The 15,025-nt window shown below is 35.0% G+C and overlaps 3 protein-coding genes across 3 annotated transcripts; all 3 read left to right on the forward strand.

Annotated features, from left to right (window-relative positions):
* Positions 1-1,392: 1,392 nt before the first annotated feature.
* Positions 1,393-6,235, forward strand: LOC132645019 (glutamine synthetase, chloroplastic). The gene is made up of 14 exons (XM_060361752.1): positions 1,393-1,549; positions 2,572-2,842; positions 2,986-3,025; positions 3,127-3,230; positions 3,368-3,416; positions 3,517-3,623; positions 4,095-4,182; positions 4,311-4,439; positions 4,532-4,606; positions 4,884-4,937; positions 5,030-5,067; positions 5,389-5,548; positions 5,636-5,696; positions 5,857-6,235. Exons 2-14 carry the CDS (start codon positions 2,589-2,591, stop codon positions 5,994-5,996), a joined length of 1,299 nt encoding a protein of 432 aa, XP_060217735.1. The 5' UTR covers positions 1,393-1,549; positions 2,572-2,588; the 3' UTR covers positions 5,997-6,235.
* A 151-nt stretch (positions 6,236-6,386) lies between these two features.
* Positions 6,387-8,348, forward strand: LOC132645021 (membrane protein PM19L). Its single transcript, XM_060361754.1, has 4 exons — positions 6,387-7,172; positions 7,333-7,552; positions 7,709-7,754; positions 7,994-8,348. Exons 1-4 carry the CDS (start codon positions 7,046-7,048, stop codon positions 8,093-8,095), a joined length of 495 nt encoding a protein of 164 aa, XP_060217737.1. The 5' UTR covers positions 6,387-7,045; the 3' UTR covers positions 8,096-8,348.
* An 899-nt stretch (positions 8,349-9,247) lies between these two features.
* Positions 9,248-14,383, forward strand: LOC132645020 (protein ABCI12, chloroplastic). The gene is made up of 7 exons (XM_060361753.1): positions 9,248-9,649; positions 10,683-10,799; positions 11,060-11,296; positions 11,900-12,064; positions 12,228-12,303; positions 12,738-12,802; positions 13,505-14,383. The coding sequence occupies exons 1-7, from the start codon at positions 9,302-9,304 to the stop codon at positions 13,652-13,654; spliced, it is 1,158 nt and encodes a 385-aa protein (XP_060217736.1). The 5' UTR covers positions 9,248-9,301; the 3' UTR covers positions 13,655-14,383.
* The last annotated feature ends 642 nt before the right edge of the window (positions 14,384-15,025 follow it).

Consider the following 15,025-nt stretch of genomic DNA (forward strand, 5'->3'; position numbering starts at 1 on the left):
AAACGTTTAGGTGGACTTGATGTAATGAGCCGACATTATTGTACGGAAAAAAAGATATTAAGTTTTATATAAAATATTGATATTTTGGGGTTTTGAAACATGATTAATCTTTGCCCAAAGTATGGAAAAAGATGTGATTTGAAAGGTAACACAAAAAAAAAAAAAAAAAAAAAAAAAAAAAAAAACAGAAGACCTCCTTCACGCACGAAATTCGTGCGTGAAAGGGCCAAGTTGTATTTTTGCACTTTGGTCCTTTCACGCACTAAATTAGTGCGTGAAACTTAGTAATATATTTTTTTTTTTACTAGTTTGATTCAACTTTTTTTTTTGTGCTACAAAAGTCGCGGATTCGTATTAAACACACTTGTGGTTATTCTATACCATATCACTTAATGTAGGGCTCAAATGGCATCTTTTCATTCCTCCCCCCCCCCCCCCCCCTCAACAATGCTCTCTTTTATTTTTACCTTCTTTTTATGGTAAATATTTACTCCCATCTATTCTTTGCATCAAAGTGATGAAAAAATGAAACTTGTCTTTCATGTACATTGTTATTATTAAATTATAATTAATTGATACGTATTGTCAGTTTAATTCACCACTTAGTCATGATAAATTAGTACTCCGTATGATTTAGTGTAAACAACAAAAGTGAATATGGATATGTTTGGACGATACTTTTTAATTTTTTCATAATTGGCTGGTCAAAAAGTATTTTCTTCCATCCTTATATTTCTTCCATCCAATGGAACCCATTCCACCACCCACACCACTTTTCCATCCTTATATTGTATAATTTATGTATAAATATTTTTAGAATAATATTTTTTACTTACTCACCAAATATAAAAATAAATAAGAAATCTCTTATTTACAAAAAATATTTCCATGAAAAACTAGTTCTTACTTCTTCACACCAAACACACCCATTTTTATTACTATTCACAAGTCCACTCAAATTTAAGGAATTAAAAGGAAAGAACCTTCAAAAAACATTTGATAAATCAAGAATAGATAAATATGTCCCTAATATATTTATTAATTCTTGAAAGTGAAGATTAATTAATTAAAACATCAATTAAGGAAAACAACGTTTTACCTTTTCCCAAAACTTTTGAACTAGATCATCAGTGTCTGACCAAAGTTAAGCATAGACAAATAATGACAAAAGCCAGAGCATTAAACAATTAATAAAATGATTAAGCTACTAAAAAACTAATGGATTAATTTATTCACAGTCTTGTCTTTATTTGAACTCTGAAGCAACAGGTTACATGGAAAAAGCCTTATCTTAAATGATAGGAGAGATATAAAAGTATAAAACTCATTGAACCTGCTAGAGGTGATCTTATACTAACCAAAAACTATTTTCCTCCACTCAACACATACCCCTATCTATTATGGAAAAGCCAAGAAACTTTCCATGTCCACTCAATTTGTTGCCTTTAAAATTAGACTTCACTCAAAACAATTCTTGTTACACACCATCTTCTTTTCTCTCTCTCTCAAGTTGGTCTTCAACAACATTTTTTCTGCATTGCCTAGTTAGGTATGTAACTGATTCTCAACCATTCTATACTAAGAAGGTCTGTTTTTTTTAAGCATTGATGATTAAAATGTGTGATTTCATGTAAAGAACACACTGTTTGTGAAGTGTGGGTTATTGTTTTGTTGGTTTCTTGTGTATTGATTGCTTATAACACAATGTGTGGATCAGTGGGCTTTATTCAAGATTTCATCTTTAGGACCCAATGACTCTCAAGTCACTATATTTTTTGTTCTTTCTGGTGTTGTGATCTTTGCATTATATGCATATACTTCTAATGCTGTTAGAAATGTCATGTTTGTCATCCAACTTTAGAAGTAATGCACAGACCAGTGGCTGTCTGTAGTCTTTGTTGATTCTTTAGTATCTGCTCCGTGAAATTAGCTAGATGTGAATGGAGTCTGGTTCATGTATGAAAACAATAGTAGATTGTACAATGTAGAATAACTCTAGAGGTGGCAAGAGTATTTGATTTAGGATGCAATATGATCAGCTTATATTACTTATTATTTCTTGATTCTCAAGAAATTCTACTGGCGGAGTGCGTGATTCATACTCATTACTTCATTGAAATTTGCTAGTTTATCCATTAATGTCATGAAAATAAGCTTAACTTCAAAGTAAAATCCTGATAATTAGTTTGTCGGATGAGAATCTTAATCTGAAAGGATTTCAAACCCTTAACTGGTGCTAAAGTTCCTTGTCTTTTTAGTTAGACTATTCAGCTGGCTAGCAGGTGAACATGGCTCAGATCCTTAACTTAGATTCATGATCAGCCTTTGTTACTTATTATTTCTTGATTCTCAAGAAATTCTGATGCCGTATACTGCCTGAGTTGTATGGTTCGTTACTCATTACTTCATTGGAACTTATTACTAGTTTATCCATTAATGGCATGAAAATAAGATGACTTCAAATTAAAGTAAAATCGTGATAATTAGTTTGTTTGATGAGCATCTTAATCTAATAGGATTTTACACCCTTAATTTGGCGCTAAAGTTCATCGTCTTATTATTTCTGTTCAGTTGGTTAGGAGGTGAAGATGGCTCAGATCCTGGCTCCATCTGCACAATGGCAGATGAGAATGACGAAGAGCTCAACAGATGCAAGTCCCTTGACTTCAAAGATGTGGAGCTCTGTGGTTTTGAAGCAGAATAAAAGACTTGCTGTCAAAAGCGCTGCCAAATTTAGAGTTTTTGCTCTCCAGTCTGATAATGGCACTGTGAACAGAGTGGAACAGCTGCTAAACTTGGACGTAACTCCATACACTGATAAGATCATTGCTGAATATATTTGGTATATTATTCTTTCGTATACACATCTCATTCTGTTTATTCAACATTGCACTTGGAAGGTTTATTACTTTGAAAAAATTCACTACCTTTGCAACATCTGGTTCTTTATGGACAGCCTGACCTATTACATTTCATTAAAAACAGGATTGGAGGTACTGGAATTGACATGCGTAGTAAATCAAGGGTACATATTGTTGCTTCTCTACTTGATCAACAGAAGTTTGAGAAACTGCATTTGGATTTTTTCATGAATTTTGTCTTGATTGCTTGCTTTTGAATTTTCAGACTATTTCAAAGCCAGTCAAGCATGCTTCTGATCTCCCGAAGTGGAACTACGATGGATCAAGTACTGGACAAGCGCCTGGAGAAGACAGTGAAGTCATTCTATAGTAAGATCAGCAACTGATTTTTTTCCTTTAATTTTTGACGAATTTTACTTACTTTTATTCCTCTTTTTTATTTTTAATAAATGTCTTCCTTTCCTTTTTTCCACTTTCTATAGCTAACCTCAATCGTTTAATCTCAGTCCTCAGGCAATATTTAAAGACCCTTTCCGTGGTGGTAACAACATCCTGGTGAGTTGTTTAGTAAACAATACTGATTCATGATGTTTTACTGAATCTTTGACCTCATTGGTTTGAAGTTTGGTGCTATTGTTTAAATAAATTGAAACAGGTTATCTGTGATGCCTACACACCAGCTGGAGAGCCAATTCCTACAAACAAACGCCATAAAGCTGCTCAAATTTTTAGCGACCCAAAAGTTGTTTCTCAAATTCCATGGTAACGTTAAATTCATCTGCCTCACTTTACTAGTTTTATGTACTGTGTGGCTATTCTTCAGCATTATTTCGTGAGGGGTCTCTAGAACCAAGAGAATGCCAGCTATTCCCTTTGAACAATCCAACAAAATTAAAATGCTTATAGTTTAGTTATTATGTAAAACCTCATTCACAAACTTCCAAGAAAATGAATTTATTAAGACATTGTGTATCCTTGGAAATAGATGCTAAGAAATATTTAAAACCTGCTTCTTATACTCTTTTAACTGTTCCGAAAAAAAAAAAACTCCTATAAGAGTTAGATAATAAAATAATGAAACAATCATTTCTTGATGTTAATGCAAGATCCTTTTTTCTCTCCCTGAAAATAGGATCAGAAGAGTATGTGTTATTATTTGGTGTCATTTTGCTTCCTAGTTTCTGAATTTTAATATCATTTTGCTAATGTTGTCTAGCAATTGGTGTTGACTAGGTTTGGAATAGAACAAGAGTACACCTTACTCCAGCCAAATGTAAAGTGGCCCTTAGGTTGGCCTGTTGGAGGCTACCCCGGACCTCAGGTAATTGTTTCGCACAAAAGAATGATTCACAGCTGAAAAATTATCCAGCACAAGTACAACCCCAATGATGCTGTAAAATCAGTTCAATTTTACTGTCCAATAACTATTTATCTTTGTGGGAACTTTAGGGTCCTTACTACTGTGGTGCTGGAGCAGATAAGTCATTTGGCCGAGATATATCAGATGCTCACTACAAGGCTTGCCTGTATGCTGGAATTAACATTAGTGGTACTAATGGAGAGGTTATGCCAGGACAGGTACCATTTCTGTCACATCTATTTCTAATACAATAAAATCACTGTCACTTATAATCCTCTAATTGGAGGATCAACTTAATTGTTTGTGGCAGTGGGAATTTCAAGTCGGTCCTAGTGTGGGAATTGAAGCTGGAGATCATATCTGGTGTGCTAGATACCTCCTTGAGGTAGTTTATCTTCCCAGATCCTAATTCAACTTATGATACTTGAATACCTCAAATAGTGATATCTTCTATGTCCAGCATGCAGCGCATCAATTCGGCTCTTAGTCCTGGCAGTAGGGACTAATGAAATATTTTTCTAGTGGCATGAAATGAGCGAGTTATTACCTCAATTATTTTCTTTGACTGTTGCGGTGGTTTATCTCCTACCGTTATTAGAAGTGGTTGCTGAACTAAGAAATAAGATTTACTCATTCTCTTCTTTTGTTCCTTGATCTAACAGAGAATTACTGAACAAGCAGGAGTTGTTCTCTCACTTGATCCAAAACCAATTGAGGTGATCTAAAAAAAACTATGATCTTTTTTGTTATTCAAATTAAGTACAATTATGAAACTCCATTTTTTCTTTTCTGGTCATGGTATTCACAGGGTGACTGGAACGGTGCAGGATGCCACACTAACTACAGGTAGCTCCTTTTTCCAAGAGAGACATTGGGTATCTTAAAGATAAAATTTGGGATATGAATCTTTTTAAGACATAAATCACTTTCTCACCATGTGATAGTTGCTACAGCTATGAATTAGTTGCAAGTGACTTTTACGACTCATCCTTTTGTTTTATGGTCTTTCTTTCCTCAAGTTCCTGTTCTCTGTTCAACTGTTTCCCCTCTCCGATTTTCATTTTTCTAGTTTAGCAATTTTGTCTTCTGAAAGTCAATGTGTGGTTTTCATAGTAAATTTCCTCTGAAGGATTCACTTACTAGGTATTCATGTTTTGTCGTTTGCAGTACACTAAGTATGAGAGAAGAGGGAGGCTTTGAAATAATAAAGAAAGCAATTCTGAATCTTTCCCTTCGCCACATGGATCATATAAGTGCTTATGGTGAAGGAAATGAGAGAAGGTTGACTGGAAAGCATGAAACTGCAAGCATTGACCAATTTTCATGGGTATGCCTGCTGCTGATCTTTCCTTCACTGAGACATAAATAGTCTGTATCAATTGTCCTCATCCTGCATGATTTGCTAAATATGCAGGGAGTTGCTAACCGTGGTGCCTCAATCCGTGTGGGGCGTGACACTGAGAAGGAAGGCAAAGGTAAGTTTCTGCTTTATTAGAGGAGTAACATTAATATGTTCCTTTACCTTTCTCTGCAAATAATGAAAAATGTAGCTTGATTTGAAGACCACTTTTATCAACATACATCTAATAATGCTGTTTATTTCTCTTTTTTTGTTTATGGGGTTGGTGGATGCAGGTTATCTGGAAGACCGCCGCCCAGCTTCAAACATGGACCCCTATGTTGTGACCGGATTACTTGCCGAAACTACTATACTGTGGGAGCCAACCCTTGAGGCTGAAGCTCTTGCTGCCCAAAAACTCTCATTGAAGGTTTAGAGTATTTGAGGGCAATTTGGTTTCATAATAATCTTCTTAGAGATAAGTGCTGAAACTTTGTACCTTGTTGAGATTCCCCTATTTGGGAAAATCTTGTAAAGGAGCCAAAAATTTACCAGTTAGTCCTAGAAAAGTGGTTCCTTGGAATGCTTTGGAGTTGAGGTGGTGTAATTGTTGGACTACTTTGAACATCTTTACATTTCTTTTCTCCAGATTAATCGATTTCTCTGGAATTCCAATTGGTATGATCTTGCAGAATTGATCTTTGAAACTCATAATAAAAAGGCGCAGCTTTTAAAGATTAAACAAATATAATTATATAGTCTTCTTGTCCTAATTCAAGATTGAATATTTTGATAGTAGTCATGAACAATGGACACTCGTTTTCCATGGTCCATCAATAATTGGAGGGTAGAATTCAGCACTTCCGAGAACATTATTAGGAGTATTTTGCAGGAACCTTGTTTTAATTAAGTTAGTTATACGAATATCTTCTGTATCTGTTAATGTTCTGTTCAGACTCTTTAGAGAATTCATCATAATAGATTATTGGCCATCAATCTGCCATGACTCTCCTTCTTTATCTGGATTTAAACTCGGTTGGTTTTTAACATAGGCATATTTATGTTACATTGACTTGAATATGTGTGTCCAGCATGCCATTTTCCAGAACTTTGCACGTGGTGTGCAAAGTAATGAAGAGTCCAAGTGAAAAAAGATGCTTAATCTCATGTACAAGCCAGCCTTTTCTTTAGAATATTATAGAATACCTTTTACATCCGTGTGAAGCCAAAGTGATTCCTTTCCCCTATCAGGATGCTACTGAAGATTAATCCAAGATATTCTTTTCATTTCTTTGGATTTAAGACACATTTTCTTTTAAAGAAAAGAAGAAAAAGCTACAACCTGTCAATGTTGTCTGGACAAAGAATGGAACCATTATGGCTTTATATACATATGCATATTCAGTATTGAAATCACAAAAGGGATTTAATTTATTCAATAAAATTTCCCTTCTTTGCTTCTGCCAAAGCTAAACTTGTCAGGCCATGGCTTCAGGGGCAGGAAAATCAGCAGCTTTTATGCTTTTGATCCTTAATGTTTTCCTTTACTTCATTGTTACTGTAATTTCTGGTTGGGCTGTCAATCATGCCATAGTTAGATCCCGAGAAACAGGTAATTTCATCGATCTCTTTTTCATTCAGAGCACCGCCCTGTCAAGGCAGAAGTTGTTCCCCCCCCCCCCCCCCCCCCCCAACCAAACATATTTTACATAATATTTTTTTTTTCTTGAATGGCGTCGATGACTTTTGAATGTCACGAAAATTATTTGCAGCATCAACTCTCGCAATCCCAGCTAGGATCTTTCCTATATTCTTTCCATTTGGGAACATGGCAACTGGTTTTCTCATCATATTCTCACTTATTGCTGGAGTGGTGGGCTTCATTACCTCACTTACTGGAATTCAAAATGTGATACAATGGGATGCACCCAATTTACATACAGCTGCTTTCACTTCTCTCACCAGTTGGCTACTCACATTACTTGCTATGGGGTAAATAAAACAACTTTCATATGCCATTTATTATTACTTTTTGATAATGATATCTGGCATAAAAATTTCGGAGTAAGAAAAAATAAAAAGAAATGTTGTTGCCCGCAACTTTTGTAGATGGTGATTTTTTTTATTTTATTTTTTTGGTGACCGCAGGTTGGCTTGTAAGGAGATTGATATGGGGTGGACCGACTCAAACTTGGTAAGTTCATACATTTGTTTTTAATCAGAAAGAAGTAAATAGAGGCGGAGCTAATATTTGAGTAGCAAATGCGACCATACTTGCTATTTAAAAATTGGACAATAACTATACATGTAAAAGAACATAAAATATACTATAAATAAATGATAAGCCAAATCTAATTTGTACGTACTGATTCTAAATTCGCGGAAAATTTAGTTGCAATATAAAATGACATTTTTATTTACAATGTTTTGTAGAGGACCTTGGAGACCATATTGATAATATTGGGCGGGACACAAATGTTTTGCACTGCTGCAATTCATGCTGGAATTGGAGATGTTAATACCCGTGAGGTTTAAGCAGAGGAAGAATTTGAGAATTTTCATTATTTAATAATGTACCGACAATGTTTATTTTTTCCCCTCTCATTTTACTCACTTTTAAGTTTTAACGTGTGTATGTAATACGTATTGATTTTTTTTGTCCTTTTCTTAATGGACTTTATAAAGATTGTTATGTGGAGTTTAGTCTCGAGCAGATTGAAGAAAGAGTTGTCTAGCTTGCTCATGGCCTTTTATTGATTTGTAAAAGTGAATTAACAAAAATTTGTTATTTGCTGGTTTTACTATTTTTCAGTAAAATCTCATTAGTGGTGTTGTATTTCCAACAAGAAGACATAGTAAAAAAAATTCTCCTTAAATTAAAGGTTTCGAGTTCAAGTTTGGGAGAAATTTTTGATAGGAAATGTTTTCCCTTTTAATAAATTTTATAGAACGTAACTATGAATTAGTTGGATTAGTGGGGTACAAGATACCATATGGTTATAAAAAAGAATATTTGGCACAAAAAGAAGATAAAGGAATTACTTTGAAGTAATCAAATGTAGTTGAGATTTTCTTAGCCAATTCTTTTTGTTGTCGAAGTTTTCGGGTATATACTCCTACCAGCAAGACTCAACAATTTGATTAAAATATTGTTTGTCTCGCGATAGAGAAATGTAGCTTAGCATTTCCATCATTTGCCACCCCCAACCAAAAGAAAAAGGAAAGAGAAATGTCAGGAATATGCAAAATTTCAAAATGCTAAAAAAAAAAAAGAAGAAGAAAAAAAAGAATTGTGTGATAAAAAGCTAGTTATTTCAAGAATCTTTTTAGTTGAAAAATTAACTCGTGAACAATAGGCAATGTCAAATAATAGAAATATTTGCAATATTTAGTCCGCCAATAACGAAAATCAGCAAATATTACCACACACTACTAGATAGTTTGAACATTAAACTATAAACCTAGGTTTTTTAATCATTAAATCATACTTTATTTAAACTAATTATAAATTCAGCAATGAGATTCTTTTAGATTGATGAGTGAATCTTTTAGTGATTCTTTGAGCAAAAGTAACACGATAGAAAAAGTGAACAATAGGGGACGAAATACAATCAATCTCTAAAATCGAGGACCAAAATTGCAATTTATTCCACAAGGAAAATAAAGAACCATAAAACATTCCAATTGGAACTCCAAAACAATTTACACCCTCTGTAAATTAATCTCCTCCTCATCATTACCATGTATAGTCAATTCCTCTACAACTATCCAACTCTAACACTTTCTACAATCCATGCCTTAACACCCATATCCTTGAAGCATCACTTCACTCCAAACCTAACAACAAAGCCTCTTTATTTGCATCTTCAACAAAAGAAATCAAGAACCTTTATAAGTTGTACAGCAAATAGTGATAGTGTTAAGGGTGCAGTGAACTGGCCAGAATTGCTTGAGAAATGGTCACCAAAAAAATTTCTTGGTGCAGATAAGTTATTTAGAGCTATATCTGGAGCAACTTCTAGCCCCATTGCTCAGTACATACCTTCTCCTTTCACTTTTGTCCACTCTGTTGACCCCAGAATCAAATTGGTATAATTTTGTCTTTTTCAGTGTGAAAAGTGTTGAACTTGATAAAATTTTGTTATTGGGAGTTTTCTGTTTTTGGGGTTGTTTCTGAGGTGTACAATATGGTTCAGTAATTGGTGTTTTTCTTGTTTATCTGTGTTCATGGTTTTTTTTGGGGGGGGATTGTATTGTATGGTTCAGTAATTGGGATTTCTTGTTTAGATATGCTAATGACCAATAAAGGAAAATGTTTAATATTTGGTGCATCAGAGCTGTTTGTGAATAATGTTATACTGTTCATGTTTTTTCACTATGCTAAGTGGATTCATAGAGCTGCATTTTGTGAACTATGCTACTCTGCTTTGATGTCTTTAAGAGGCATATCTAGGTTTTAGCAATTGAAATTTTTACGATCATTATCCATTCTTTATTGGTATAGTTGTAGAATTGATGAACCCTGATCATGGGAATCCTAATATCAGATTTTCACTAATGAGTAGATTTTTAGCCGACTCCAACTTGTTTGATAGTGAGACGCAGTTGTAGTAATCAAAGGTTCTCTAATTACTTGCACTACTTTCAGATTTTTTATTGTTAGTTGCTTAACATAGCTCCACTCGAGGGCGCGTGATCGAGAAGAGCTGTACCTTCTACAAAGGAAGTTAATTTAGGAAATGAGATGGGGCTAGGTTGGCGTCAAGGGTTTAATATATTTGCTTGAGAGATGTTGGGTGTAATCTTTTGCTGCAGGAAGTGGATGAAGTGTACCCCTTCTAAAGCTGCATGAGTTGCCCCATAGCATAATGGAATATTTATAATCAGGACTGCTAAAGTTTTGTGGCATCTGTTTTTCCATGAGTTCTTCAAACAATTTATTGCAAAAGTCTTAATAGTTTAGTATATTTGGTATTTATTGCTTTCTTTTGCACTAAGAGAGGTTCTTTTACAGTTTTGAAAGAAAAGTTCTTTTATTCTATTCCTTTCATCCACTATGTCATCTGTTCGGTAGTTGTCGAAGATTGATCTTACTCTGGATCTCCATTTCTTGGTTATGCAGGCATGGCTCTTTACTCTGGTTATTTTACCGGCAAAATCAAATGTAATCATGCGTTTGTCATTGGTTGCATACTTAGCTATACTATCTATTTTGGTCCAGCCTGCACAAGTGTGGAAGGTAAGTTTGGCGTAGATACTACTTATTTAAACTGAACATTAAAACTGAACAATTCATAAAAAGAAATCTTTCTGTGGGATTACGTGTATTCTATATCTACTTACTTTACCAATGGTCAATTATTGGAATCTTAATGCGTTTCATGCTTCAAAATTTTTTTCATCGAATCTGATGACTTATGGAGCTTCTGCCTTGTTTGTTTCTCTACAAAATTTTCAATGCTGGAGAATTGCCTTGTTGATTGTCTAATATGGTTACAGGATCAACTCGGGAGAGTCGCACTGCTGTCCGGGATCTTATTTATAATGTTGGGCCTAAGTACTGACAGTGCACCTTCCCTCATCTCTTCAAGAGCTCCCCCAGCTTCAATGATGGGATTACCACCTTTTCCTGCATCTTTGGAAGGTTATAAATATGTAATCTTGAAGCTGGGGCCATTACAACTCACCAGAAAAGGCTTATCAACGGCTACTACATCAGCATGTTTAACCTTCACTGTGAGTAGTGACTTGCCATTTGTTGTTGAGTCCACATAGCAAACTAGTTCGGTACTCCTAGCAGCATCAAGGTACACTTTTCAAATGAAAAAAAGGTACACTTTTCAAATGAAAACAAACGGTTGCTTTCTTAATCATCTAAAGAAGTGGCTTGCTTTCTCATCTAGTTAATGTGAACTAGTTTCAGTCAGTTAATGTTTAAGGTCAAACTTGAAGATCTTACACCTTTAATCAAACATTCTATACATTCAGCTTTAAGAAGAAAATTATAGTCTCGCCATTCTGTTTAAGTCAACTTGTATAAAATTCAGAATTTGTTGAATCTTTTGAATTTCTTGGTGAAGTCGTTAGAAATCTTAAGGTAATATAAACACATGGACCAAACTATTTGAGCAGTGAATTTTCTGGATTTGAGAAAGCTGTACAAGGAATTAGACAATTAAAAAATTCATTCCGGAATATCACATTATCTCCTCTGGACTCCAATATTTCAGTTCTCTCCTGAACTCCTAAGGAAGCAATCAACATTAAGTGATTGCAGACTTGTTTGAATTTAACTCTCAGTAACACTCTGATTCTAAGTTAGCTCTCGTTTGTTAAAAGATCTTCCAAAGTGCAAGTGTATTCCTATCAACCACAACACCGGAGCAGATAGCTTTTGCCTTACGGTGGTTCATATCCCCTTTGGCCAACCTTGGTGTCCCTGTTGCTGAAGTTATCCTTACTCTCCTGCTCTCCTTGAGATTTATCAATCTTGTGTTTGATGAGGTGAGTAATGGTTATTACTTTGTATTAGATTCAATAGAGACGGAGTTATTATTATGTTGTCTGCACTGATTATAGTCGGGGTATAGTTTGAAAATTCTTCACAGGAAAAGAAAAAAGGAAACAGTTCTAAAATTCTGATTCTTTTTGGTAATAATTTTGGCAGGTACGAAACGTTGCACTTGGTATTGTATCTCGTAGGATTAATTGGCAGCAGTTGACAACTTTGGAGACAATAGATGGTTAGTGTATCATTGAAGAGAACCCATTTCATTGCATTTTAATACACTGTGCGGTTCATCAATAACACTTCGCTTCAACATTCTTTTGTTTGTGAAGTGTTTTCTTTAGTTCACTCCAACTGAGTAAGTCAGTTACTATGTTAATACTTTACACTGAAGATAACAGGATCTCCTAGTAGTTCAACTCTTTTCCCTAACTATTAAATTGTCTTGCAAATGCTAAAGTTCATATGATGCTGTTACAGTTTTGTGACCATTTCTCAACTACAAAAAATGTCTGCTTGGTCTATGTGCCAATAAATGCAAATTCTTTCATACTGACCAAATGCTGCTCTATTCTTAAACCTGTGAAACCCCCATCTTTTCCCTACTGTGATTTTATCCCAAAGCTATTGCTTTCTGGTCTCTAAGATACCGAATTCGATCTCTTGCAGTTTTCTTCACATATATTCGTCGGATATTCAGAAATATTTTTGTTCACGCAGAGCAGATATCTCAGGTGTGAACTTTATAACATGATGCCTTATTTTTTGTTTATCTATCTGATCCTTCTCTGTGTGTTTTGCTTCAAGTGGATGATAATTTGTCTCTTTTTCTCTGTACTCTACAAGAGTGTCACTGTTAAATGTTTCATTCTGCATTGTGAAAAAGATGAAATTATAGTTGCAAAAACAAATGTCAGTACTTGGAAAGGGACAAACTTCATACTGAAATGTGAAACAACACCATGACTTGAAATATGGACATCTTGTGATGGGCTGACCATCAGTACCAGCAACAATTTATTGAAACCAACATATGAGTGCTTAAGATACTTAAAAGTCCTAGAAACAGGTTTGAACTCTATTGTGCCATTGTTAAGAGGCTAGAAAAGGGATAATGCGATTCCAATTCATATTCTTAGCAAGCCCTACAAAATCAATCTCTTTTATGTCTAATGCATATAAATCTGGAGACGTGTAGATCTAATATAAGATAAAAAGCAATAAGCCACTGAGTTTTCACTTGACTGAGTCGATGCAATGCTGATGGATGTAAGAATATTAGTTCACTGCATTGTATTAGTAACTTAATTGTAGCAGCTTGTGTTTGTGTTTCTTGTCTCCTAAGGACAGGATATCTGTTTGTTTCACTAGGTTGTGGTTCTTCTCTCTTTAGCTTGTACTAAATGCACTACTCTAAATCTTTCTGTTTCTTGTAGGCAATGATTGTTAGAGGTTTTCGAGGGGACAGCACCATTCACAAAATATTCTTGTCAGCAGACTCATCTAGTAGACTTGCAAATTATATCTCCATATCATGCCTTTTTGGTCTAATAACCTTAGTCACTTTGCCCAAGTACCTTGTATAATAAAACATGACTATTCATCTGAAAAAAGATCCATCGTTTGACCTTTTAACCTTCAACTATCTTAACCTCCTAAACAGCGAATAATTTCCTTGTCTGCACCTTGTAGTCGAACTTCTTTCTCCTCTCCTTCCTCCACATTTTGACTCCTTTCCTAGAAAGTTGGATTCCTTTCCTAGCAGATGCCCATGGAAAAGAAAACTGGCCAAAACAGTTTTCTTTATCAATTGAAAGCGGCGGACCAATAATTATCCTAATCCCAAAAGTTCGCTGGTTGCTGTCTCCCTTTATCGGTGATGAGCGTTGAAGTTGTTACTGACATGGCAGCTGCTGAGATGGCGATGGAAGTGTTTGGACCTGGTTGCCCATTACATAAAGGTTATCGATACATAACATTTCTGGCTGACAAGTTACTTCTCCTGGAATCTCAATATGACGTTCCGGATTTTCTCTGTATCAGGAGATGGTATTTTTAAACAAGTTCCGCTCATAGAGAAGCTAACTGATGATTACCAACTTACAAACAGTATTAGTCTTTTAAGAAAATCATCAAATCTTTGTGTAATCAGCGGTCACTGAAATCATTGTAGCTTTGCGAGCTGCCGAGCCGGCACATTCCTTAATTTATGTGAAGGCACCATTGAAGTGTTGTCTGTATGATACCTGAAATGTAGGGAACTTTTGGTACCTGAAAATAGTGAAAGAACCAGAGTGGTCATTTTTTTTTTTTTTCGGGCTTGTTTTCATTCTTTTTTGGCACCTACGGTAGAGATCAAAGGCATTTGGCCCCCAAAAGGGATTGCGGTCCCTAGTTCACAAGCCTGCCCCATAGCTAGGCCGGGTTGAACCATGCTCCATGGAAACACCACGTTTTGGGGCAGACAAATAAATCAGGTCGAATAATCCATTCCCGTTCCTACTACTCCTCTTGCCGCTCGGCATGACTGTCAACTAAGCTGCAAAAATATATTAAGTAATGGAAATGTTCATTTTGCATCATTTCATCTTCCATAAACCTGCTTTGCATGCAAAAGGGAGGTCGGATGCATCAACATTTACAGCAGAATGCTAAACTACAACTCCACATTCAGGTTCCAGCAAATGCTGGAATATTTTAAGTACTTTAATATATTTTATAAACTTATATTAGAACACCATACGTAACTATTGATCTTAATTAATTGACTTTAGGTTAATGTTATAAGAAACCATACTCTAAGGCAACAAATTAAATTTCTAATTGACACAAGACTAAAAAATCATTTACCAAAATCATGATTTGAAACAATTTACTGATCTTATCTTTTGGCTAATGTTATAAGAAAAGAAATACTCCATGGCTAATTTATTTTCGGGTGGAGTACTTATGTAAAC

Source organism: Lycium barbarum, chromosome 6, assembly GCF_019175385.1.
Source record: "Lycium barbarum isolate Lr01 chromosome 6, ASM1917538v2, whole genome shotgun sequence".
NCBI lineage: Eukaryota > Viridiplantae > Streptophyta > Magnoliopsida > Solanales > Solanaceae > Lycium > Lycium barbarum.

Coding starts and splice junctions, on each gene's coding strand:
- LOC132645021 (XM_060361754.1), top strand. CDS start 7,046: ATGGCTTCAGGGGCAGGAAAATCAGCAGCTTTTATGCTTTTGATCCTT. Junction 7,173..7,332: donor AGTTAGATCCCGAGAAACAG/GTAATTTCATCG, acceptor AATTATTTGCAG/CATCAACTCTCGCAATCCCA. Junction 7,553..7,708: donor CTCACATTACTTGCTATGGG/GTAAATAAAACA, acceptor TGGTGACCGCAG/GTTGGCTTGTAAGGAGATTG.
- LOC132645020 (XM_060361753.1), top strand. CDS start 9,302: ATGTATAGTCAATTCCTCTACAACTATCCAACTCTAACACTTTCTACA. Junction 12,065..12,227: donor TCAATCTTGTGTTTGATGAG/GTGAGTAATGGT, acceptor TAATTTTGGCAG/GTACGAAACGTTGCACTTGG. Junction 12,304..12,737: donor AACTTTGGAGACAATAGATG/GTTAGTGTATCA, acceptor GATCTCTTGCAG/TTTTCTTCACATATATTCGT.
- LOC132645019 (XM_060361752.1), top strand. CDS start 2,589: ATGGCTCAGATCCTGGCTCCATCTGCACAATGGCAGATGAGAATGACG. Junction 3,624..4,094: donor GTTGTTTCTCAAATTCCATG/GTAACGTTAAAT, acceptor GGTGTTGACTAG/GTTTGGAATAGAACAAGAGT. Junction 5,068..5,388: donor GGATGCCACACTAACTACAG/GTAGCTCCTTTT, acceptor TGTCGTTTGCAG/TACACTAAGTATGAGAGAAG.